The sequence below is a fragment of the Pezoporus wallicus genome, unplaced genomic scaffold, assembly GCF_028554395.1.
Source record: "Pezoporus wallicus isolate ANWC-B61680 ecotype Strahan unplaced genomic scaffold, APGP_CSIRO_Pwel_v1 contig_11153, whole genome shotgun sequence".
NCBI lineage: Eukaryota > Metazoa > Chordata > Aves > Psittaciformes > Psittacidae > Pezoporus > Pezoporus wallicus.
Genome location: NW_026639099.1, coordinates 186,073 through 212,261, shown reverse-complemented (window position 1 = coordinate 212,261; position 26,189 = coordinate 186,073). Strand labels below are relative to the sequence as shown.

General features: G+C 54.3%; 4 protein-coding genes across 5 annotated transcripts in view; all 4 read right to left on the bottom strand.

The window, feature by feature from the left end:
• The window catches only part of LOC130601541 (protocadherin gamma-C5-like), a 176,012-nt gene that overhangs the window by 141,974 nt on the left and 7,849 nt on the right, over positions 1-26,189 (bottom strand). The window contains exon 1 of one of the 2 annotated variants that reach the window (XM_057413688.1): positions 410-2,870. The exons of the other annotated variant lie outside the window; for it this stretch is intronic. Within the exon in view, the coding sequence (XP_057269671.1) occupies positions 410-2,854 (2,445 nt within the window). The 5' untranslated portion in view covers positions 2,855-2,870. Of the gene's footprint in view, positions 1-409; positions 2,871-26,189 lie in introns of those variants that run through there. 2 annotated transcript variants of the gene reach the window in all.
• On the bottom strand, positions 4,547-7,546 carry LOC130601559 (protocadherin gamma-B2-like). Its single transcript, XM_057413719.1, has 2 exons — positions 5,093-7,546; positions 4,547-4,681 (listed from the first exon to the last, which is right to left on the bottom strand). The coding sequence occupies exons 1-2, from the start codon at positions 7,526-7,528 to the stop codon at positions 4,547-4,549; spliced, it is 2,571 nt and encodes an 856-aa protein (XP_057269702.1). The 5' UTR covers positions 7,529-7,546.
• LOC130601558 (protocadherin gamma-A5-like) lies at positions 13,879-16,412 on the bottom strand. The gene has a single exon (XM_057413718.1). The coding sequence runs from the start codon at positions 16,366-16,368 to the stop codon at positions 13,879-13,881; it is 2,490 nt and encodes an 829-aa protein (XP_057269701.1). The 5' UTR covers positions 16,369-16,412.
• LOC130601547 (protocadherin gamma-B2-like) lies at positions 16,399-24,727 on the bottom strand. The gene is made up of 2 exons (XM_057413707.1): positions 22,239-24,727; positions 16,399-16,722 (listed from the first exon to the last, which is right to left on the bottom strand). Exons 1-2 carry the CDS (start codon positions 24,675-24,677, stop codon positions 16,399-16,401), a joined length of 2,763 nt encoding a protein of 920 aa, XP_057269690.1. The 5' UTR covers positions 24,678-24,727.

Sequence of the window (26,189 nt, the reverse complement as noted above, 5' to 3'; positions counted from 1 at the left end):
CTCTGAGTATCCTCTCCAATACCCACATGTTCTTTACATAACTAAGACGAAAACTTTTCTGCTGACAGAAAAATGTCAAGGTGTAAATGAAAACCAGGCACAGACCACCAGGAGAGAATCGCTGAAAAGCGTGAAACACAGAGAGGACGTGATGAAACACAAAACCCCACGGCAAGGAAACATATGCCGGCAGAAGCCTCGCTTCTCCCCACACACTGGGAACCTGAACATCAAAACCGAATTCGGCTCCCGGGAGCGAGGGAGTACCCAACGCGGGGCGCAGACAAGCTTTGTCTTCCTCGCCTATACAAATTCCCACGCGGCAAAAGGAATACAAAACCAGTCGGAGAAAGGGCAAGCAGCAGGGGGAAGGAAGCAGCGCGGAAAAACGCTCCTAGGAAGAACTCACCGAGGGAATGGCGGGGTCCACGCGGCTGGTGGCGGCAGGGTCCTCCCCGAGCACCGGTGCGTGCTCGTCGGGAGGCGGACGGGCCGGGAGGGTGTCGCAGCAGCTGCCTGAGGACAAGCGGAGATGGCTCTTGCGAGAGTCAGCGGTGAGAGACACCTCGTGCGAGTATGAGTGCAGGAAGGCGCGGACGCCGTCGATGCCCACAAACTGGGAGGCCGGGACACCGCGCAAGGCAGCGCTGCCCGACGTCGCCAGCAGCTGCGAGCGGCGCCAGCGCCGCAGGCGGAACGCCAGCAGCAGCAGCAGGAAGGCGAGGAAGAGGCAGGACACGGCCGCCACGGCCAGCACCAGCCAGCGCGTGAGGCTGGCGGCCGGCTCGCCCGGCACCGCCGCCGCCGCGCTGCCCAGCTCCGAGAGCAGCTCGGCCACGCTCTCGGCCAGCACCACCGTGAGCGTGGCCGTGGCCGACAGCGCCGGCCGCCCGTGGTCCTTCACCACCACCACCAGGCTCTGGCGCGCCGCGTCGCGGGCCAGCGGGAAGCGCGCCGTGCGCACCTCGCCGCTGTGCAGCCCCACGCGGAACAGCCCCGGCTCCGTCGCCTTGGCCAGCTCGTACGACAGCCACGCGTTCTGCCCCGCGTCCGCGTCCACCGCCACCACCTTGGCCACCAGCGCCCCGGGCTCCGCCGACCGCGGCGCCAGCTCCACGCCCGCCCAGCCCGACACCGCCGCCGAAGGCGCCGCCGCCGGCGGGTACAGCACCTGCGGCGCGTTGTCGTTCTCGTCCACGATCTCCAGCACCACCGACGCGTTGCTGCTCAGCGCCGGCAAGCCGCCGTCCTCCGCCCACACCCACAGCCGCACCTCGCGCACCTCCTCGTAGTCGAACGAGCGCAGCGCGTACAGCGCGCCCGTCTCCGCCTGCACCGACACGTAGGACGAGAGCGGCGCGCCCCTCACCCGCCCCTCCGACAGCCGGTACCGCACGCGCGCGTTCTGCCCCCAGTCCTCGTCCGACGCCCGCACCGTCAGCACCAGCGCGCCCGCTGCGTTGTTCTCGGCCAGCCGGGCTCTGTAGCGCGGCTCCGCGAACACTGGTGCGTTGTCGTTCACGTCCAGCACCCGTAGCGCCAGCACCGCGCTGCTCTGCAGCGCCGGTGACCCGCCGTCCACCGATCGCACCGTCACGTTGTACTCCGACACCTTCTCGCGGTCCAGCTTCCCTACTGTCACCACGCGGTAGTAGTCCTCAAAGGTCTTTTCCAGCTGGAACGGGAGGGTCTCGGCGATGCTGCACCTCACCTGGCCGTTCACCCCCGAGTCCCTGTCCTGTACGTGCAGGAGTGCCACCACCGTCCCCGATGTCGCATCCTCAGAGATCTCACTCAGAGCCGACCGCACCGAAATCTCCGGTGCATTGTCGTTGACGTCTGTCACCGTGATCACGACTTTCGCGGTGTCGAAAAGGCCCCCGCCATCATGTGCCTGCACCTCCAGTTCATATAATGACATTTCCTCAAAGTCCGGGCTTCGCATCAGCGTGAGCTTTCCCGTCACATCGTCCAGCTGCAAGATCTTCGAGGCTTTGTCTGTGATTTTCTTCAACGAGTATTTCACGTGTCCGTGAAGACCCTCGTCGGCGTCAGAGGCCGTGACAGCGACAAGAACAGAGCCCATGGGCACATCCTCGGGCACACGCACCGTGTACTCCGCCTGGCTGAACACGGGCGCGTTGTCGTTGGCATCCAGAACGACCACGCGGATCCGCGCCGTGCCCGTCCGCGCAGGCTCTCCGCCGTCGCTCGCCCTCAGCACCAGCTCGTGAAACGCCATCTCCTCCCGGTCCAGCGCCTTCTCCAGCACCAGCTCGGGACGCTGACTGCCGCCGGGAACCGTCTGTACGGCCAGCGAGAAGTGCTCGTCTCCGCTCAGCTCGTAGCGCTGCAGGGAATTCGGGCCCGAGTCCGGGTCGTGAGCCTCGGCCAGGGGAAGCCGCCACCCCGGGGCAGTCGTCTCGCTCATTCTCAGTTCATTTTCTGCTTGTCGGAAGCTGGGCGCGTTGTCATTAATGTCCGTGATCTCTACTTCGATTTTGTAAACCTTCATTTCTCCCTCCACGATCACCTCACAGCGCAGCACGCATTGCTGCGCGCTTTCGCAGATCTGCTCCCTGTCTATCCTCTCCGCTGTCACCAAATGGCCCGTCTTCCCGTGCAAGGCGAAATACGGCGTCCTACCTTCAGAGACGACTCGGACGCCGCTATCGCGGAGCGCCGAGAGCCCCAGCTCCAGGTCCTTTTCCACGTCGCCCACGAACGAGCCTTTAGGCAGCTCCTCCGGAACCGAGTATCGCAGCTGCCCCCACGCCGCGTCCCACGCCGCCACCAGGACGGTCCACAGCAGCGCTCGCTCCCGCCGGCCCCAGCGCCTTCCCGCATCTCCCATCTCCCTGCCGCGGTCCCGTTGGTTCGGCACCGCCGCACACTTCCCCTCCGCCCACCGCTGCTTCGGCTTCTGGTTTTTCAGCTTCTGGTCCGTGTCTCGGTTCTCGTCGCCGCTGCCGGCCGCTGCCACAGGCTCCTCCGCCTCTCTGAAGCACGGCTCCGCACTGCCGAGACGCTCGCAGACCGCCCAGCCGCTGAGAAAACCAGCGAGCGAGCCGGGCCGCAGCGGGCGGGGCTGCCGACATCGCTCCTGCTTTCCTCCCGCTCCTCCTCGGTCAACAGCGGCGCCCACAGCCTCCTACTGGCACTGCAGGCACCGAATGCTGCCGAGCCCTGCTCGCCTGGCCTTGCCCAGGTCCATCTCGCGGGCTGCCATCGGGTCCCAGTTGATCTGCTGGCTGCCCTCGAAACGCGCTGTTCCGTGACTTGTTCTTTACACCGCCTCGAAAAATGATTGCCGTATATGTAAAGGTGTAGAATATCCTTAGTATTGACCTATTCATCCAAAAACATAGCCTCCAACATATTTTTTGCCTTCGTGCGTACAAGGAGAGCAAAAGAAAACTGGCTTGGAGTTCCCAGATGCAAATACTTCAGCTCATACGGAGCAAGTTTCAGATTCGCTGCACCACTGCCTGCCGGAGAAGATACGTTTACTCATTCGACTAGAGAACGAGAACAGGTACATCTGCCTTTGCTCTTGCGACAGGTTTTACAGGACGGACTACTGCACATTTTTATATTTTTTCCTAATGACTGGAAAGCGAAGTTTGAGGATTTTAACTAGTAACTTCCTCCTTTAATAGCCCACATAAACCTATTAAAAAAAAACCAAAACAACAGGACAACAATCTCTGGATTAGAGCTGCAAACCGTAGCCTGTAAATATGTAAATGGCTTTTATTCGAGTGCCTAATTTCTGACATTTTGCGCACCTCCTTCTTGGTTGCTTAGGGGCTTTACTGGTAACCAGGAAAACGCAACAAATGTTGCAAAAAGTGACAGATCGGACTCAGTTCAGTGCAAGTGCTTCTCTTCGGGAACCAAGAAAAAACAGGTTCCGATACAAAAAAAGGAGGTGGTTTTGATTTGGGGTTTTGCTGTTTTTTTCTCCTTGAGATCCCATTGCACATCAGGGGAAAAGGATAAGCGGTAACTACACAAAGAAATCAGAAAAATTAAGCCTAAACTATCATTGCAATCAATGCTGCCATTCCTCCAAAAGGTGGCAGGGCACAGCAGAAGACGGGAACATTCACTGGGGAGGGACATAGAGAGAACCGTAAGTGCGCTTCCTTTGGGAAACAGTATTAACCACGTTCAAGTCCATCATTTCAGTAAAAAGTGATTAGGAAGGAAAAATCTGCAATACCAAGCGTCAACCACATATTCTCGATCCCGCTACGTAGTTAGCAGATCACATTCTGCACCGTAAGGATCCGCCTGCACCTTTACTGACATTTCAGACACCAGCTTCTTTTCAGCTGTGTTTTCAGCTTGAGTATTAGAAACCTTAACCCAGCACTCCGCAGGCACTATTTCCCTCACCAATTGCACAGATTTTTCTAATCCTATTTCTTGAATGACTTTTCCCTCATCTTTTTAGCATATCAGAAACTTACTAGACGGGAACGCCACCAGCCATATTAATTTCCAAATCCCGAGCAATACCACAAGGCACCTATGAAGATGTCTACTCAAAGAGACCTCCTCTGTCCGGCCCTTCCTCTCGACATTCATACTTTTCCCCTGCACTTTGGAGGCTGCTCTGACGGCTCTGCATAGCTCCAGCTTCTCTCACCACCACTTGGGATTTTTCGAATACAGCCTTCAGGTTAAAAAGTAGAGCTTATTAGGGAAAAAAAAAGGGGGTAAAAAAAAGGCTACCAAAGACTGATTTAACCCCCATAAAAAAAGATCAGGAACGGTAGAAAAAGCTGGGGGTGAAGGGGAAGATGAGATTTGGGGAGACACAATTTCACAAAAAAACTCCAACGCCTGGACAAAATAACCAATACACAATTGACAGCAAGAAACTCTCCACGGAGTTTACACGTGGCAGCCTGTGACGCGCCGAAAATGCCTGCTACAAAAACAAGGCAGCGACAGGATTATTTCATTTGTCTCTGGTAAAAGAGAGCAGCAGCCTCCCTCGGCAGAGCAACGACAAGCATCAACCCACCTCCTAGCAACAGTTCGGGAAAGTTTGGAGATGATAATAAAAAACGTGCTTACAAACCTTCACTGCCTCGGGCGCCGTTGGCGGCTCTCCAGCGCCAGCGCTACTGGTCAGGTTCTGCTCCCCACAGGGCTCCCCACAGAGAAGCTCCTCCGTGGTCAGGTTGGGAAGCGGCGGCGGTGGCCAAGCGGTTTCGGCGACGGCGCGCCCGGGAGCCACGCACAGGTTGTAGGAGTAGGGCAAGGTGCCCTCGCAGAAGTCGGCCGGGAAGGCGGCGCCTGTTCCAGAGAAGCGCTGAGCACCCAGGCAGCGCAGCACAGTGGGCGACGCGGCACGGCGGCCTCTTGCCAGCACGGCCAGCGCCACGCTCAGCAGAAAGAGCGCGGACAGGAGAGCCAGCGCCAGCACGAGGGAGAACTGCAGCTCCGCCGCCGAGTCGGCGCTCGCCGCCCGCTCGCTCAGCTCCGGCAGCGCCTCCTGCAAGCTCTCGGCCAGCACCACGTGCAGCGTGGCCGTGGCCGACAGCGCCGGCTGCCCGTGGTCCTTCACCACGGCCACGAGCCGCTGCTTCGCCGCGTCCCTGTCCGACACGGCCCGCGCCGTGCGCACCTCGCCGCTGTGCAGCCCCACGCGGAACAGCGCCGGCTCCGGCGCCTGCACCAGCTCGTACGACAGCCAGGCGTTGCGCCCCGCATCCGCGTCCACCGCCACCACCTTGGCCACCAGGTACCCGGCCTCAGCCGACCGAGGCACCATCTCGAATGGGGCTGCGGCCGGGGCTGCACTCTGGCCTGTCCCCGAGCCCACCACCGCCGGCCACAGCACCCGCGGCGCGTTGTCGTTGCGGTCCAACACGAAGACGCGCACCGTCGCCGTCGAGCTCCGCGCCGGTTCCCCGCCGTCCTGCGCCCGCACCACCACCGCGAACTCCCGGCACTGCTCGTAGTCGAAGGAGCGCTGCGCGTACATTGCGCCGCTCTGCGCCTCCACCGACACGTACGGCGCCGCGCCCGCGCTGCCGCCCTCCAAAGAGTACCTCACGCGCCCGTTGCTGCCAGCGTCCGCGTCCCGCGCGCTCACGTGCAACACCAGCGCACCCGCCGCGTTGTTCTCCGCCACGTAGGCGCTGTAGGCGGCCTCCTCGAACACGGGCGCGTTGTCGTTCACGTCCGACACCTCCAGCACCAGCACCGTGCTGCTCGAGAGCGCCGGGCTGCCCCGGTCCCTCGCCACCACCGTCACCCGGTGCTCGGACTCCTGTTCCCGGTCCAGCGCACTCGTCGTCACCACCTTGTACGACTCGCCCGACGATGCCATGAGCGACAGAGGAGCGTCACCCAACAGTTCGCACCACACCTGACCGTTCTCCCCAGAGTCCGGATCTTTCACGTTCAGCAGGGCCACAACCGTGCCGGCCGGCGAGTCCTCGGGTACCGGGCTCGACACCGACAGCACCGTGATTTCGGGCTCGTTGTCGTTCATGTCCAGTACCTCCACCTCCACATTGCAGTGTGCCAACAAACCGCCCCCGTCCCTTGCTTCCACCAGAAGCGTGTACCCACTCGTGTCCTCGAAGTCCAGCGCTTCCTGTAGCGTGATTTTCCCACTCTCTGGATCCACCAAAAACTTCTGAAGTACTTTAGCCGATACTTCCCCGAAGCCATAGGTGATGCGGGCGTTGCTGCCGGCGTCGGCATCAGAGGCGGAGACTGTCAGCACAGCCGACCCCGGCAGTGCATCCTCCCGCACGCTCACTCGATACCGCTCCTGCGCGAACACGGGGGCGTTGTCGTTGGCATCGGTGACGTTGATGCAGAGCTGGGCGGTGCCGCTCCGGGGCGGGTCCCCGCCGTCCACCGCCGTCAGGAGCAGCCGCAGGCTCTGTTCTCTCTCCCGATCCAGCGCCCGAAGCAGCACCAGCTCCGCGAACTTGCGGCCGTCTTTACTCTCCTTCACCTCCACTGCGAAGTATTCGTTGGCCTCCAGCTTGTAGCTCTGCAGCGAGTTGCTGCCCACGTCTGCGTCTTCTGCCATGCCCAAGGGAAAACGGGAGCCAGTGGAAGTGAGCTCGTTAATCTCCAGCTGGAAACTGTCTCTGAGGAAGCGGGGTGCATTGTCGTTCACGTCATGGATGGCCACGTCGACGTGGAAAACATTAAGCGGGTTCTGCACCACCGCTTCGAAGCTGACAGAACAGGACGTCGACTTGCCGCACATCTCCTCCCGGTCCAACCTCTCGCTCACGTACAGGTTCCCGTTCTCCCCACTCACGGTAAAGTATTGCTTCTCGGTGTTCAGCCGTAGCTTGCGTGCCGGTAATTCCGCCGGGCTCAGTCCCAGGTCCCGGGCCAGCGGCCCCACCAGCGAGCCTCTGTCCAGCTCTTCAGGGATGGCGTAGCGGAGCCGCTCTGGCGCCGCCCGGCAGCACCAGCACAGCAGTAAAAAGGGCAGCAGCACTAGGCCGGCTGATGGCCGCCGGCTCTGCCTGCCCGCCATTCTCGGCAGCGCTCGCAGCACTCCTTCCTCCTGCCGCAGCCTTTCCTCGCCTTCAGCTCCTCTCCGCAGGGAGCGGAGGGGCTGCCGGAGGGCAGCGAGCTCTGCGCCGGCTCGGACGCCGCTGTTCCCCGCGCCGTTACCTCTCCTGCCCGCGCAGCTGCCGCTCTGGCCGGTGCCAGGGGAGACAGCAGCCTGAGGAGGCAGGACGTTGCGGTGGCTGCGGCTCCGGTTGCGGCTCCAGCGCAGCTCTCCGTCGGCCAACAGCGGCACCCGGAGGCGCCGCGAAGCCACTGCAGTCGGGTGAGAGCCGTGTTTTAGGGGGCCTGAAAGAGACTGCGCCCGTCTCCACGGTTTCGCTTGTATCAGAGTGGGATGCCCCAAGGCACGCGGTTCATGCTTAGCAGGATCCTCTATAGCCCCCCATATAGCAAGAGCAGGCTTCTATCGAAGAGGGTTTCTGTATCTACAGATGACTTTTAAAGTATTACTCAGGGACATACATCTTGTGGCCTGCTTTGGCACGAAAACTAACAAGGAAACCTGTGTGCCAGAGCAATAAGGTTCCCTCATGCACAAACCAAATGTAAAAAGACAATTGCTCACACTTTAGGGGTTGTGTCTATCATTTGTACCTGAGATATAGTTTGTCCAGCACCCATGAGAAAAGGGAATCGGGGCTAAACTGTGCAGAGTCAGAAGCAGAATGAAGGTTTTCATGCTCATCATCTGTAAGTTATTCCAGCAATTTTGGTAAAGCCCTGTGCCAAATTGCAATGCCAAGGGAGAGCCAGAAGGAAATAAAGCTCGAACTGCTGCTCTTTCCCATTTTCTAAACCCGCTTTATAATTTCATGCCAAAGCTGTAATTGTTAAGGGTCTGCACTTGGTTTCAGGTCTCACTTGTGTCAGAGTCGGGAAGCACAGAGGCACTTTATGCAACTCCCAAAGCGTTTAACAGTGAGAGACACCACTGGGGGCTTTTAGGTTGTCTCCTTGGGGCACAGTGAACAGTCAGAAGGAATATTTGTGGCAGAGCAATAAAGTTGGCTGCCCTTAATAGAATGTAAACTATGAAAGCAAATTATATTTGTGGAAGACGGGCAGAGCTTTTTATCAGTCTGTCAGGTATTTTGAATTCTGCTTTCCTTATCAAAGGAAATACTTTTGGAGTAATCAAAGAGTAATTAGAAACAGCGAAGCAGAAGTCCTTGGAATCCATTCATGACAGGCTGCAAAGATTTCTTCTCTGCTGTCATATGTAACAGTTATTTTTCTCCTTCTTAGTAGCTGGTATAGTGCTGTTTCAGCTTTAGTTTTGAGAACATTTTCTTCCTGCTTTTCTTGCTTTTCCTCACAAGACAGTGATGTTTATCATTGTTTCTTGCAGGCAGAGCAGCAGTCTCCCTGAGAAATGTATCACTGTAAAGGTAATGTGTGTAGCTTTGTTCTAAGAGAGGAGAAGAACTTTTACTGTTTTTTTTCTGATTCACAGAAGTTCCTTTTTTTTACATCTCCATACTTGAAGAGCTGACAATGGGAAAGTGCAAAGCCATGTCGAGCCTTTCACAGAACCCAAGAAGGGTTTGGGTTGAAGGCACTATAAAGATCATTGAGTGTCAACCTCTGCCATGGGCAGAGACATCCTTCGCTTAGTTACAGCGTTCAAAGCCCCATCCAACCTGTCTTTGAGCACTTCCAATGATGGGACATTAACAAGTTCCCTAGGAAACCCATTCCAGTGTCACACTATCCTCACTGTAAAAAAATTATGTCCAATCCAAATCTACCCTTTTTCAGGTTAAAACTCTTATTCTTGTCCTGTCAGAACTTGGCAAAAGGTCTTGGTAAAAAAGTCTTTTAAGCCTGTTTATGTATCAAAAATCCACAATAACATGTTCCCAGAGCCTTCTCTTCTCCAGGCTGAAGAACCTCACCTCCTTGAGCCCTTCTTAGTAGAATTGTTCTAGCTCTTTTGACCATTTTCATGGTCCTTCTCAGCCCTAAACATGTCCATGTCTTTCCTGTAGTGTGGATCAGAGAGCTGGAGACAGTGCCCAGGGGGTGTCTCATGAAACAGAGTAGAGGGGGAGAATCCCCTCCCTCAAGCTGCTGGCCACACTGCTGGTGAAGCAGACCAGGATACAATTGCCTTTTTAGGTAGCAAGCACACATTGGCATCTCATGTCCCATCTGTCACCCACTGCTACCTCCTAGTCCATCTCCACAAGGCTGCTTTCAATCTCGTCTGTACTGAAACCTGAGATTGCCCTGATGCATGTGCAGATCCTTGCACTTGGCTTGTGGAACTTCATGACTTTCCCACAGGCACACTTCCCAGGTGTCTCATGGCCCCTCTGGATGGCTGGATCCCTTCCCTTTCGTGAATCAATGGCATCACAGCTTAATATCATCTGTAAACCTGCTGATGGTGCATTCAATCCACTTTGTGAAAATACTAAATACTACTGGTCCTAGTACAGATCTCCTAGTGAAGAACACCACACATCACTGGTTTCCACTTGGACATTGAACCATCGACCAATCCAGCCAGTTCCTTATCCATCTAACAGTCCATCTGTCAAACCATTCTCTCTCCAACTCAGTGGCCTCCATGTTATGCAGGGCCACGCTAGGGATACGCTGCATGTGTTCTCCTGCTGGCCCCTAGTCTGTTCATGGCAACCTTGGCTGGGTTGGATTGCCACTCTGCACTATTTCGCTACAGACAACTGGCTGAGCACCCATATGCCTATGAAAGCATGGCTTTTCCTGGCTATAAACATCAAAGGTGCACATGGGAACTGAGCCCATAATTGACAAGCAAGGAAATGACTATCTAGAGCCTCACACACAGAGCTCCCCTTTTTTGCAACACTAAAACTGACCAGTTTCCTTCTGACCGTCTCATAATTGGCATAATTACAAAAATATGATGCCCTATAATTCTGACCTCATCATCATAGAATCATGAAATCACAGAATGGTTTGGGTTGGAAGGGAGTTTAAAACTCACACAGCTCCACCCCCCTGCCATGGACAGGGACACCTACCACTAGACCAGGTTGCTCAAAGCCCTGTCCAACCTGACCTTAAACATTTCCACATGGCACATCCACAACTTCTCTGGCCAACTTATGCCAGCATCTCACCACTCTCATAGTAAAGAATTTCTTCTTGATATCTAACCTAAATTCACCCTCTCAGTTTAAAGCCATTCTCCCTTGACCTATCATTACATACCCTTGTAAAAAGTTCTTCTCCAGATTCACTGTGGCCACCTTTAAGCACTGGGAGCTGCTCTATGGTCTCCCAGGAGCCTTCTCTTCCCCAGGCTGAACAATCCCATCTCTCAGTCTGTGAGAGAATAACAAACAGAAACCAATCATGAGAGGATGATGTTCTACCCTCACTCCAAAAAAGGGAATGATAGCCAAAATAAAAGAGCAGTAATACAGCAGAGATCGGATCATTCAACTCTCCTCTTAGAGGGAAACTCCTTCCCTCTGTTACACACATTGTTCTGCAGAAATGAGACAGCTATGCAGTTTATGTTGACATCTATTTCCCCTGACAATAACAGAACACAAAGGCACCCTCACATCTACTTTTCACACCAGCTACAGCATGTGAAAGAAGCAATAACACAGGATACACTGATAAATCTATGCTTTTATGTACAAGTGAAGTGACACATGTAGGAAACCAAGAAGAGAAAACCAAAATCATAAATCAGACAAGCAAGGCAAGGAAGCTTTAGAAGGGAAAGTGCTGCCAAAGAAACTCACCAGGAATTCTTGGTCTTCGCTGTGCTGGGAGCACCTGGAAATTATTCCTATCTCAGGCTGCCCATGTGGGCTTAAAGCCTTCCTCTGGATTACATAGTGTGTGGGGGTTATTTTAACAAATAGCTCTCCAAGGTTGTTTTCTACTCTGCGGCCTGCTCAACTCCCACAGATACGAAGCCATACGAGTAAGCGCCATATCATGGATCTTCTCTCCAGCTCAGTTCTCTGAGAAAATGCAACAGATTCTCTTTTAGCTTCTGCTTCATTTTCCTCTTGTCTTTGGTGGATGAAACAAGTATTTGCAGTAAAATAACACGCACAAAAAATGCCTGAAAAAAAAGTAACTGTAACTGTGAAGAAAATCTACATTGTAATGTTACAGGGAGATACAGATAGAAAATGGGAATTTCACAGAGGAATTATAAGCTATTCTGTTCATGCATCATCCTTCTCTGGGCTGAGTTACCGTACGAAAGCTCTACTGCCATTGCCTTTCAGGAAAGGGAAGCCAGGATCACACAAAAAAATAGCACAGGCCTTAGCACCAGACTGGAAATCAATGTGCTGCCATGACAACACCACAGTGACCCACCTATTTTCCAGGTTTAAAGCCAACCTCTCAATCTCCTTGCTCTGCATTTCAAGCCCTTAGTCACACCATAGACAATATGCAGTATTTTAGGCATGTCATCCACAGGTGAAGGAGTTTGTAATTGTGACATCTTGGGTAAACAGAGGTATATCAAAGCCTTTGTTTTTTGCAGACTAAATTCTCCTAGGTGTGGATGAGATCTGCTCCCCAGAACAACTATAAGAGAACCTTTGATGTTTTAAGGGTTATCAGCCACAATGAGGCACAGCTTTAAATCTGGATGACAAGACAAGAATGGAAAGCCTGCAGAGATGCAGGCATCAAAGCTTAATATTTCAGAGTAGGTACAGAAGAGGGGGATCCAGTCAGGGAAGAGTCCAGAGGAGCTCACACGACAGGCAGCAGCCACTCTCCCTCCAGTCAATTTCTTTTGACAATAAAGTAAATGCACGGAACCGTGACTGTGGGCCTCATATAACAATGAGGACAAACTGAACTTTTACACCCATCTCTACCAATTTTAGACACTTCAAGTGATATCATAGCAAACCTTTTCACCTGCCCCAGCTCGACAAACAATTTCTTAACCTGACCAAACATTACGCAACAGAAAAGCTACCTTTGCATGCATCCAATGAAAGCAAATTTGCACATGCAACTTTTCACTACTGAGAACATCAATTACAACACAGATGCATCCAGAGAGATTTCTCAGCCCATCACACAACTTGGAAGCAATATAAAATGTTCTCCACTATATAAGCCATATGCGACTTGACAGCTGTCAAAGTATCAGCTCAAAGACACCATCATACTTCTTTATCAAATGGGAAACATGGAAGATACACAACTCTCAAAGCTTTAAGTAAAAGTGTACACCTATAGTCAAAACTTGATCATGAGATAGGAAAGAAACCGATGAACCCACAACTTCTCTGGCTGCAGTACAAGCTAGGCAATATATAACCTTTAGAATAATTTTCTGTAGACCATTTGCAGACTCCATCGAAAGGAAACATGCACAGACAACTTCTGCTTATTGGGTGAGATGATATAGTGTGAGGTGTCCTTGCCCATGGCAGGGGGGTTGGAACTATAAGATCTTAAGGTCCTTTCCAACCTTAACTATTCTATGATTCTATTGTAATGAAAACACTTGCCAGAAATAATTCAGCTTTTAACAAAGAATACCACAATATCCTACCAACATATAGGAAGAACCTCCCAGGGCTCCTCACACAGCTGGGATAGCAGGTTTTGTAACAGACATTCTTCAGGGGAGAAAAAACGTCACATAACCAGGAAAAAACAGGTCACACTAATACTGCACATGGGCACTGGTTATAGAAAGGAGCAACCAATGCCTCTTGTGCCCTTCAAAAGCCCCTTACACATAGCTTCCAGGATTCTCTAATCCTTCACAAGAAGCATATGATATCCAAGGACCATAACCTGTCTTCCAGTAAACACGAGAAGACAAAACTCATTGCAGTTGGCCACTGAATGAGGAAAGGATCAAACCTTTTTTGTCCTTCACAGCCCCACACAGACATCTCCCACGACTCTCCTTTCCAACTCTTAACTATCATGCTGCTCTTTGACTTCACTAGCACGACATATAAAGGACGGTTAACAGCATCATTTCCCTATAAACATGCACCACCATCACCCAGGGACATAGACCAGCACTATATTTTCACCTCATGAAACTTCAAAGTTTGAGACATGGTCCTACAGGAGAGAATGGATCGCTGAACACGGAACACACAAAAGTGAAAGAAAATCCCATTCGAAGTCCAGATGGCTGCAGGCTCACTCCTGCTCTTCTCACCTGCTGAGAAGCAATGACCCCACGTTTACTTCCCGGGAGCAACAGACACCAGCACCCAGCACGGCACTGGGCCTTCCTCAAGCAGACAAATCCCAGCATAGCACACAGAACAAGAAACCCGTCGGGAAAAGACCAGAGAAGAGTCAGGGGAAAAGAAGAGGCCTGAATAGCTTCTGAAAGGAACTCACCGTAAGAGAAACGGGGTCCAAGCTGCGGACAGTAGCAGGGTCCTCCCCGAGCAGCGGCGGGGGCTCGTCAGGTGGCGGACGGGCCGGGAGGGTGTCGCAGCAGCTGCCAGAGGACAAGCGGAGATGGCTCTTGCGAGAGTCGGCAGTGAGAGACACCTCGTGAGAGTAAGAGTGCAGGAAGGCGCGGACGCCGTCGATGCCCACGAAGTGAGAGGCCGGGACACCGCGCAAGGCGGAGCTGCCCGACGTCGCCAGCAGCTGCGAGCGGCGCCAGTGCCGCAGGCGCAACGCCAGCAGCAGCAGCAGGAAGGCGAGGAAGAGGCAGGACACGGCCGCCACGGCCAGCACCAGCCAGCGCGTGAGGCTGGCGGCCGGCTCGCCCGGCACCGCCGCCGCCGCGCTGCCCAGCTCCGAGAGCAGCTCGGCCACGCTCTCGGCCAGCACCACCGTGAGCGTGGCCGTGGCCGACAGCGCCGGCCGCCCGTGGTCCTTCACCACCACCACCAGGCTCTGGCGCGCCGCGTCGCGGGCCAGCGGGAAGCGCGCCGTGCGCACCTCGCCGCTGTGCAGCCCCACGCGGAACAGCCCCGGCTCCGTCGCCTTGGCCAGCTCGTACGACAGCCACGCGTTCTGCCCCGCGTCCGCGTCCACCGCCACCACCTTGGCCACCAGCGCCCCGGGCTCCGCCGACCGCGGCGCCAGCTCCACGCCCGCCCAGCCCGACACCGCCGCCGAAGGCGCCGCCGCCGGCGGGTACAGCACCTGCGGCGCGTTGTCGTTCTCGTCCACGATCTCCAGCACCACCGACGCGTTGCTGCTCAGCGCCGGCAAGCCGCCGTCCTCCGCCCACACCCACAGCCGCACCTCGCGCACCTCCTCGTAGTCGAACGAGCGCAGCGCGTACAGCGCGCCCGTCTCCGCCTGCACCGACACGTAGGACGAGAGCGGCGCGCCCCTCACCCGCCCCTCCGACAGCCGGTACCGCACGCGCGCGTTCTGCCCCCAGTCCGCGTCCGTTGCCCGCACCGTCAGCACCAGCGCTCCCGCCGCGTTGTTCTCTGTCACCCGGGCGCTGTAGCGCGGCTCCGCGAACACGGGTGCGTTGTCGTTCACATCCAGCACCCGCAGTGTCAGCACCGCGCTGCTCTGCATTGCCGGCGACCCGCCGTCCACCGCCCGAACCGTCACGTTGTACTCCGACACCCTCTCCCGGTCCAGCTCTCCCTCCGTTACCAAGCGGTAGTAGTCTTCAAAGGACTTCTCCAGGCGGAACGGCAGACTCTCACCGATGCTGCACCTCACCTGGCCGTTCGCCCCCGAGTCCCTGTCCTGCACGTGCAGCAGGGCCACCACTGTGCCCGGCTGCGCGTCCTCAGAGATCTCGCTGAATGCCGACGATACGATCAGTTCAGGCGGGTTGTCATTAACGTCTGTCACAGTGATCGCGACATTGGCCGTGTCGAAAAGGCCCCCGCCATCATGTGCCTGCACCTGCACTTTGTAGGAGTCGCCTTCCTCAAAGTCCAGGCTCTGCACCAACGTGAGCGTTCCCGTTTCCGAGTCCAGATGGAAAATCTTCAAGGCTTTCTCAGTGATTTTCGTCAACGAGTATTTCACGTGTCCGTTAAGACCTTCGTCGGTGTCGGAGGCCGTGAGGGTGACGAGGACGGAGCCCACAGGCATGTCCTCGGGCACACGCACCGTGTACTCCTCCTGGCTGAACACGGGCGCGTTGTCGTTGGCGTCCAGAACGACCACGCGGATCCGCGCCGTGCCCGTCCGCGCAGGCTCTCCGCCGTCGCTCGCCCTCAGCACCAGCTCGTGAAACGCCGCCTCCTCCCGGTCCAGCGCCTTCTCCAGCACCAGCTCGGGACGTTGATCGCCGCCGGGACCCGCCTGCACGGCCAGCGAGAAGTGCTCGTCTCCGCTCAGCTCGTAGCGCTGCAGGGAGTTCGGCCCCAAGTCTGGGTCGTGAGCCTCGGCCAGGAGAAACCGCGAACCCGGGGGAGTCGTCTCGCTCATTCTCAGTTCTTTTTCTGCTCGTCGGAAGCTGGGCGCGTTGTCGTTAATGTCAGTGATTTCCACTTCTATTTTGTAAACCTTCATTTCTCCCTCCACGATCACCTCACAGCGCAGCACGCATTGCTGCGCGCTTTCGCAGATCTGCTCCCTGTCTATCCTCTCCGCCGTCATCAAACGGCCCGTCTTCCCGTGCAGGGCGAAATACTGCGTCCTACCTCTGTCCAAGATGCGAACGCCGCTATCGCGGAGCGCTGACAGCCCCAGCCCCAGGTCCTTTTCCACGTCTCCCACGAACGAGCCCTTGGGCAGCTCCTCCGGAACCGAGTATCGCAGCTGCCCCCACGCCGCGTTCCACGCCGCCACCAGGACGGTCCACAGCAGGGCTCGCTCCCACCGGCCCCATCGCCTCCCCGTCGTGCCCATCTCTGCCGCGGACCTACCGGCCTCTCATCCCTACAAACAGCTCCCCGCCGACGACCACTGCTCCGGCTCCTCCTCTGGCTGTTGCACTGGCTCCCAGCTCGGGCTGCCTCTGCCCGCCGCTGCCGCCGGCCCCTCCACCTTGTTGCAGCACAGCTCCCACCGCGGGGACGTTCGCAGGCCGCCCAGCCTCGGAGACAGCCAGCGAGAGAGCCGATCCGCAGTGGGCGGGGCTGCCGGCAGCTCTCCGGCCCTTCCTCTCGCTCCTCCTCGCTTCTCGGTCAACAGCGGCACCCGCAGCCTCCTCCCGGCATTACACGCACCGAGCGCTGCCCACCCGGCTTTATTCACGGCCAGCTCGCGGGAACGACACGGGGGACACGGAACTACCCGGCCAACTGTGCTCTCTTCAGTGATCCTCGTGGTGATCCCGGCCAGGCACAACACTCCTCCTGTGGCTTGGCTAATTCTACTGCATGGAATCTTTTTTTTTTTTTTCCCCCAGGATGATATAAATTTCCCTTCACATGATATGCAGCTTATTACGAGCCAATCTGTCCAAAGGTTCAACCTCTCCCACAAGTTGGAGTCCGACATTACAGGTCACGCTTAGGACTTGGGCTCCATTGTAGAGTAACTTAGCAGCAGGCAGCAGTGCACACATTCCCTGTTGGGATCTGTTAGAGAAAAGTAACATCTCTGTCGCACGTAGCACATCCTTAGCATTAAACCCAGACAAAGCACCTGGATTTTTTCGGGGGGGGGGGGGGGGGGGGGGGGGGAGGGGGAAGGAAGAGAAAAAGAAGCCAGACTCAGAAAAACAGCTACCGATTTTCAGATTTAGATTCCATTCTATGCCTCTGTAGAAAAGACAGATGAGGAATGGTAAAGAAGAGGGAACTGCCACCCAGGATGGAAGACAAACCATGATTAACCTCACAAAGAAAACAAAGAAATCAAGCTCAGAGAAAACTGACCCATCCCACTACTGCTGCCATTTCTGCAGCAACCAGCACACAGGAGAGCACATCACTGAATGGAGGAACATTCATCAGGGGCTTTCATGGAGCCACGCACGTTTCCTTTGGGAGTCTAGCACTGAAACTGCATTAACCAAAGCTTTTTTGTTAAGCTGCCAACCAAGTCTAAGTCGGTAGCTTTGGGAACAAGCAATCTGGAAGGAAAATTCCCAAACATTAAGCATCGACCCCAGTTTCCTGTCCCATTCTGTAGAGTTAGGGGATCTCATCCTGCACAATGATGATCTGCCTTCACTGTTAATCATTACACCTCAGAAAACATCTTCGTGGTCAGAAGTTCTCAGCTGAACTTGCAACGGATGTCTAGCCAGGAAGTGCCACCACTATTTGCCTGCTCCGAATGGAAGGGGCTTACCCCATTCCTTCATTCCTTCATGTACACATGGACCAGCACTTCTCATTCCCACAACCACGGCATCCACGTCAAAAAAGACTGAGTTCAGAAAGGCCCTTCATGACATAAAGGTTCCCTTCTTACCCATTACTTATGCACACCACTTTAAAGAGATCGTTTTGTAGAGAAAACTCAGCTGAACCTGATCGTGAGACAAAGTGCCACCACTAATGTTCTGCTCTGCATGGAAAATAATAAAAAAAAGGGCAATTTTTCTGTTTTACAAACATCCAGCATCAGCAGCTCATTACATCTAAGAGGTTCACCTATATACCGTTTTGTGCAGCACAAGTTGAACATCAAGAGCCTTCCCACTGAGTCTAAGGATCCCCCTACACCACCACATTTCAGACAACATAAGCTTTGCAGAGAAATCTTCTCAGCACAGCTGGGTCATGCTGAGCATCTCATCAACCAACACCCCCAAAGTACTCAGGGCTTCTCTCATCCATTCTCCAACCAGCCTGTATCTGTGCTTAGAATTGCCCTGACCCAAAAGCAGGACTTTGAAATTGGCCTTGTTGAACTTCATGAGGTTCTCACATGTTCATCTCTCAAGCCTGTTCAGGTCCCTCTGAATGGCATCCCTTCCCTCCAGCATGTCGTGTACCACTTTGGTGTCATAAACTTGCTGAAGGTGCAGTCCATCCCACTGTTCATGTCGACAAATGTTGAGCAGCACTGTGACAATACTAACCCATGTGTAATGCCACTCATCACTGGTTTTCACATGGACACAACCACTGACCATGACTCTTTGAGTGGGACCATTCAGCCAATTCCTTATCCACAAAGTGGTCCATCTGTCAAACCCATGTCTCTCTAGTGTTGAGACAAGGATCTTGTGTGCAACAGCATCACATGATTTTCTCAGATCCAGGTAGGTAACATCACTCTTCCCTTATCCACCAAAGGTGTAACCCCATTGTAGAAGACCACTGTATCTCAGGCACAATTAGGGAAGCCATGGTGTCTCTCACCAATCACCTCATTGTGCTTTAGTGCGATTTCCTGGATGATCTGCTCCATTGATATTACTAGGCATACCAATGCCTGCTCTCTTGTCTGCTGTCCTGAAATCCAGGGTAGTCAGCTTGCTGTGGGCCCTCCTCACTATGTAAGGATCTCAAACTCCAGCGTTTCATGGTCACTGCAGCCATGGCTGCCCTCAAGCTTCACATTCCCCACCAGCCCCTCTTTGTTGGTGAGGACAAGGTCCGGCATAGGCCTTCTCCTCAATGGCTGCCACTCTGTCCCTTGGAGGAGGAAGTTATCACCAGTGCATTCTAGGAATCTCCTGCATTGCTTATGCCCTGCTTTGTTGTCCCCCCAGTGATACCTGGGTGATTGAAGTCCCCCATGAGGACCAGCACTTGTGAACATGAGGCTACTCCTATCTTTCTGTAGAAGGCCTCATCATCCTGGTCTTCATCTTTGGGCAGCCTGTAACAGACGCCCAATTCATCAAGAGAAAAGATATACAGAGGTCTTCTTACCATGGATATTTGACTTCTCACCATGTGTATGCGACGAGCATTTCTTCCAGTGACATTTTAAAGAAATGTCTGTGAAATTATTTCTCTTTACAGCTGTAAGCACGAAAGGCATGTATGGGAAAGGCAGACAAAAGTAACATTTCTCATCTTCCACACATATTAGGGATAACGTCCCACATTCAGCTAATCACAAGGCAAGAAACACGTGCAGAAAGGAAAAGATCACGGCATGCTCTTCTACATTATGGCACTTAGAGAAGTATATATAATCCAGGTATTCAGTAGGCAATGGAAAGACCGTTGCCTCCTCTCAAAGCTCCTGTTATGACACATTTCATAAGTACATAATTCAGCTGTTAATAAGAACACCACAACAACCTACCAGCACAAAAGAGGCTCCACATACAGCTGGAATAATACGTCTTCTAGCAAACTGTCTTTGGGAAGATGAAACTCACAATGCATGATATTACAGCTGGGCACTAAAGAGGGAATGAAGTAAACCATGTCTCTTATGCCCTTCAACAATCCCTCAAGCACAGCTCCACAAACTCTCCCCTCCAACCCTTCACAACCTGAGTTCTTTGACCCTCATCATTTGCAAGCACTTGACATCCAGGGGAGAGTTGCCCAGACCACTTTTCTTCCCCATGCACCACCATCATGGCACAGCCTTCATATCAATATCTAAATATTTAGGATTCTCTTTCATCTTAACAGGCAGACATTGTGAGGGAAACAGTTGTTACCCAGTCCATTCCGCCCCAGCTGCACACAAAGATCACAACGTGGACAAATGCAAAGACATTTCATTGCTTATCATGCATATCATGGAGAAACACAAAGGTTAAGAATAGAAAAAATGAGCACCAGCGTTATAGCCGGGGTTACTATATATCAAGAGAATCTCACACAAGTCAAGCACAGTTGTGGCTGGGAAGACAGTGCCTGTACAAATTCATTCATCCTACCTGGACTACCTTTTCTGCAGAAGCCTTACCCCAAACATGGGTGACACTTTTCCTTCATCAGGGTGGAACAACCCATAACTGTAACTTTCATTGAGAAACCATGCATATTTCAAAAAGGAAAAATCTCCATGAAGCATCAACCCATTTGCCCAACCACATCATGTAGAGTTCAAGGATTTCATTCTAAATAGTAAGGATTTGCCATCAACTTTAGCGACTCATAACATTTCAAACAATAGAAGCTTCATAGAAAATACTCAGCTGAACCTGAATGTGTGATGAACTAAAAAGGTTCACCACATCTATCATTTTGAAGAGCCATCACTGACCACCTGCCCTTACTGTAAATGAAAAGGTTGGGTTTTTTTTTTTGCCTTGTGAGCATCCAGCATCAGCAGAGCTCATTTCATCTCAGACCTCACCACAGGACTGTTCTATTTAGCACAAGTTGAACGTCAGGAACCTCCAACAGAGCTTATGTATGTGATGGCTATTGACACTGGATCTGCCGGTTTACAGGGTCTCAGGTTTTCTTAAGCCAGTCCCTTTGTGATCCTTGAGGTGATCCTGCCCAGACAGAAATAACAGACCTTCCATGGTTCTGCTACTTTTACCGCAAGGAACAATGGTTATGAAATGGTAATATAATACAAAGTTCTCTTCATATGACATGCAGAGTCTTATGAGCTGTAGCCCATCAGTTCACAGGCACAAGGGACAGCCATTCCCTCTGGACTTTTCTACTTTTTCCCTGCACTCTGGAGGCTGCTCTAGATCACCCTGCATTGGTCCTCCTTCTTCCACCACCACTTGTGATTTTTTCATTACAGCCTGACTCCACAGGTTGCACTTAAGCTTAGGACCTGGGGCTCTGTTCTAGAGTAACTCAGCAGCAGGAGGGGATGTACAATCTCTGTCGAGGGACATTAGAAGGAAAGAAACCAAAATCCATCAGAAAGCGTTAAACATGTTAAACATCACATTAAAAGTACAGCTTAGGGTGTTATAAAAAGAGGCTATAACATAAAAAACCTTTTTCCTTTTTTTTTTTTTTTGAGATCAAGCAACATAACTCCCGTTAAACAAGACAGAGCAACAAAGGCAGAAAATGAGGGTACCAAAAAAATTAGAAAACTGCACAAATAACTCAGAGAAATAACGCATGGACAAAATTAAGCTGCCATTTCTGCATCAAAACATGAGAGGGCACATGGCAGAGACGGAGGATCAATATGTTGCTTTTCTACTCATGGAGCCACATGCACGTTTCCTTTGGGAGTCCAACACTGAAACAGCATTAACAAAGGGGGTTACGTTCAGCTGTCATCCAGGCGCAAGCCCATCTCTTTGGGAAAAAGCAATCAGGGAGGAAAAATTTTCTACACCTAAAGTCAACCCCATTTTCCCGACCCTGACATTTCCCGGATCTTATTCTGCACACCTTCACCGTTACATTTCCTGAACACAAGGTTCATAGAAAACACTTCTTAGCTGAAGCTAAGCCTACAACTACCAAGAAGTGAAACAAGCGGCCTGACTCCAAATGGAAGAGGATTGCCTTGTTCTTTCTTCATGGACTCATGGAGCAGCACTTCCCATTCCGGCAGAAAAAGGACAGATTCAGAAAGACACAAAGATCATTAGAACACAGAGGGCTCCTCTGAACCATGATTAAAGCATACTATCTGAAGTGCGGGTTTTTCAGAGAAAATTTCTCCGTTGAAACTCGTGATGAACATAGACATACCATCATCAACTTACTACTAACGGTGGAAATCTAAACGAAATAGAAAAATCTCCTGGTGACGCGGGAAGTGCCAATCCACAGTGCCTGCTACCATAAAAAGCCACGGGACAGCGCTCGTGGAAACGCAGATCAGCATGAGGACCCTCCTCGCAGGCAGAGCAATGACAAATACGAGAACAGAGTCCGAGACAAGGAATCCAAGACGAGAAAAACGGGCTTACATACCTGCAGTGCGTCGGGCTTCGAGGGCGGCTCTCCATCGCCAGTGTTGCTGATCAGGTTCCTCTCCCCGCAGGGCTCCCCACAGAGAAGCTCCTTCACGGGCAGCGGCGGCGGTGGCCAAGCGGCTTCGGCGACGGCGTGCCCGGGAGCCACGCACAGGTTGTAGGAGTAGGGCAAGGTGCCCTCGCAGAAGTCGGCAGGGAAGGCGGCGACAGCGCCGTCCCCGGAAAAGCGCTGTGCGCCCAGGCAGCGCAGCACGGCGGGCGGCCCGGCTCGGCGGCTCCTCGCCAGCACGGCCAGCGCCACGCTCAGCAGGAAGAGCGCGGACAGGAGAGCCAACGCCAGCACGAGGGAGAACTGCAGCTCCGCCGCCGAGTCGGCGCTCGCCGCCCGCTCGCTCAGCTCCGGCAGCGCCTCCTGCAAGCTCTCGGCCAGCACCACGTGCAGCGTGGCCGTGGCCGACAGCGCCGGCTGCCCGTGGTCCTTCACCACGGCCACGAGCCGCTGCTTCGCCGCGTCCCTGTCCGACACGGCCCGCGCCGTGCGCACCTCGCCGCTGTGCAGCCCCACGCGGAACAGCGCCGGCTCCGGCGCCTGCACCAGCTCGTACGACAGCCAGGCGTTGCGTCCCGCATCCGCGTCCACCGCCACCACCTTGGCCACCAGGTACCCGGCCTCGGCCGACCGCGGAACCATCTCGAAAGGGACCGCGGTCGAGGCCAGTCCCGGGTCTGCCCCTGCACCCGCCGCTGCTGGCCAAAGCACCCGCGGCGCGTTGTCGTTGCGGTCCAACACGAAGACGCGCACCGTTGCCGTCGAGCTCAGCGCCGGTTCCCCGCCGTCCTGCGCCCGCACCACCACCGCGAACTCCCGGCACTGCTCGTAGTCGAAGGAGCGCTGCGCGTACATTGCGCCGCTCTGCGCCTCCACCGACACGTACGGCGCCGCGCCCGCGCTGCCGCCTTCCAACGAGTACCTCACGCGTCCGTTGCTGCCAGCGTCCGCGTCCCGCGCCCTCACGTGCAACACCAGCTCGCCCGCAGCGTTGTTCTCCGCCACGTAGGCGCTGTAGGCGGCCTCCTCGAACACCGGCGCGTTGTCGTTCACGTCCGACACCTCCAGCACCAGCACCGTGCTGCTCGAGAGCGCCGGGCTGCCCCGGTCCCTCGCCACCACCGTCACCCGGTGCTCGGACTTCTGCTCCCTGTCCAGCGCGCTCGCCGTCACCACCTTGTACGAGCCGCCAGATGATGCCACCAGAGACAACGGCGCCTCGCCCGACAGCTCGCACCACACCTGACCGTTCTCCCCAGAGTCCGGATCCTTCACGTGCAGCAGGGCCACCACCGTTCCGGCCGGCGAGTCCTCGGGTACCGGGCTCGATACCGACAGTACCGTGATTTCGGGCGCGTTGTCGTTCTCGTCGCTTATGTCTATCTGCACTTCGCAGTAACCGCTTAGCCCGCCGCCGTCTTTCGCCTCCAGGCCAAAGCTGTATTTGGTCTTCTGCTCGAAGTCGAGGTGTCCCGACGTCCTGACTTCGCCAGTGGCACCGTCGATGCTGAACAACGAGCGGACGTCATCCGGGACGTTGCCGAACGTGTAGGAGACACGCCCGTTAGAGCCCGCGTCCGCATCGGTGGCGTGCACTCGCAGCACAAGCGACCCCGCAGGCAGATTCTCCCGCATTCGCGCCTCGTAGACGCTTTTATTGAAAACGGGCGGGTTGTCGTTGGCGTCCGTCACATTGACACAAACCTGGACCATGCCGGACCTCACGGGATCTCCGCCATCTACCGCCGTCAGCACTAATTGAAAAGAGCTCTGCTTCTCCCTGTCTAATGCTCTCTCAAGGACTAATTCCGGCTGCTTCTTTCCACGGGGGGTCTCTTTGACAGCCAGGCTAAAGGACGGGTTGATAGTGAGCTGATAAGTCAGCAGCGAGTTGCTGCCTAAGTCCGTATCTCGGGCCATCTCCAGCGGAAAAGAAGTACCAGGAGGGATCCATTCACCAATTTCGATGTCCAGAGTATCCTTGCTGAAGGCCGGCGAGTTGTCATTTACGTCATGGATGGCCACGTCGACGTGGAAAACGTTGAGGGGGTTCTGCACCACCGCCTCGAAGCTGACCGAGCAGGTCGCCGAGTCGCCGCACATTTCCTCCCGGTCCAGTCTCTCGCTCACGTACAGGTTCCCGTTCTCCCCGTTCACGGTAAAGTATTGCTTCGCGGCGCTCAGCCGCAGCTTGCGTGCCGGCAATTCTGCCGGGCTCAGACCCAGGTCCCGCGCCAGCGGCCCCACCAGGGAGCCTCTGTCCAGCTCCTCGGGAATGGCGTAGCGGAGCCTCTCCGACGCCGCCCGGCAGCACCAGCACAGCAGCAAAGCGGGCAGCAGCACTCGGCCGGCTGCTGGCCGCCGGCTCTGCCTCTGCCTGCTCGCCATACTCGGCAGGGCTCGCCGCGCTCTTCCCTCCTGCTGCTACCTTCTCCCTCTTCCAGCCTCTGCACAGCGAGCGCAGGGGCTGCCGGAGAGCAGCGAGCTCGGTGCCGACTCGGACGCCGCTGCTTCTAGCACCGCCTCTCGCCTCTGTTGCCCGTGCCGGTGCTCTTCTGGCCGGCGCCAGGAGAACGAGCAGCCTGCAGGGGCAGGAAGCTGCGGCTTCGGCTCCAGTGCCTCTCCACGTCGGCCAACAGCGGCACCTGGAGGCGCTGCGATGCCACCGCAGCCGGGTGATGGCGGTGCTCCGTGGGTTTCGGGTTTTCGTCCTCGGGTAGAGGGACTGTGCTCATGATCATAGCAACTGCAGGCACCCGCCGAAAGATTTCTGTATGCGGAATACTTTAAAAGTAATATTACTTTATGCCAGGGTGGGTGAATTTTTTACTCTGAATTGCTCAGGTTTGATTAATTTAGATAAGGATTAATGATGGAGAAATGTGAGTTAAAGGTAGTGGACGTGAACTCAGACCAGTGTCACTGCCCACACCTGGCAGAGAAAAAGAGGGAAAAAACATGTAGGTTCTTTGCCCTGTGCACATCTTGACATTCCTCTTCCATCCAGAAAAACTTTCAGTGCTCTTGGTGAACCAAAGAATCCAAGACCTGCAATTATAATGGATTTCATATCTCCATTGCTTTGATTTGGTGAGCTTCTAGCAAAAGTCCCCTCACCTGTCCTACCCCTCCAAGGACAGCATGGACAGCTGGATGCTTTTGTGATTTCTGGTGATTATTACAGAAAAGAGAAACCTCCATCTGACCTCATCGGGCAGGTATTTGTGCTGTGATGTTCAGCTGCCTTGCCACAAGTCTTTGAATTAAAACATCCTCAGTGCTAAAGGACAGCTTGTTACCCACTAGAAGTAAGCAGTGGGTACAGATATTTGCAAGTGTTCTCCATATCTTTCTTGTGAAGCAGAAGCTCAAATCTCTGACATTCCTGATCTTTAATAAAATGAAAAGCTCTGACTCATCCAAATGAGGTAAATACTGGATTCCTGGAAGACAGAGGTGCTTTGTCACAACTCAGTCTTGAAGATTTGTGTCCGAGAGCACCTAGAATTCACTGAGGTTTGAACCTGTCAGCAAACCCTGTCAAATCTGTCCTTGATCCCTTTCACTAGACATTAACCCACGGACTATAACTCTTTGGATGTGTCCAGCTACACACTTCCTCATACATCTGAGAGTACACTTGTCAAAATCATATCCCTTCAGCTGAGTAGTCAACATGTTATGGGGCAATGGGTGTACACCCTGTACACATTCTCCCTCAGGTCTCTGCTCTGTTCCTGGAAATGCTGCCACTCTGCACTTTGAGGATGGCAGCAGAGATGGCTTTGCTCTTTCACTACAAACAAGCTTACCTGGGTGAGCACCCGTATGTCTGTGAAAGCCTTTCTCTTCCCAGGTGTAAACATCAAATGTGCATACAGGAGCTGCGCCTGCACTCAG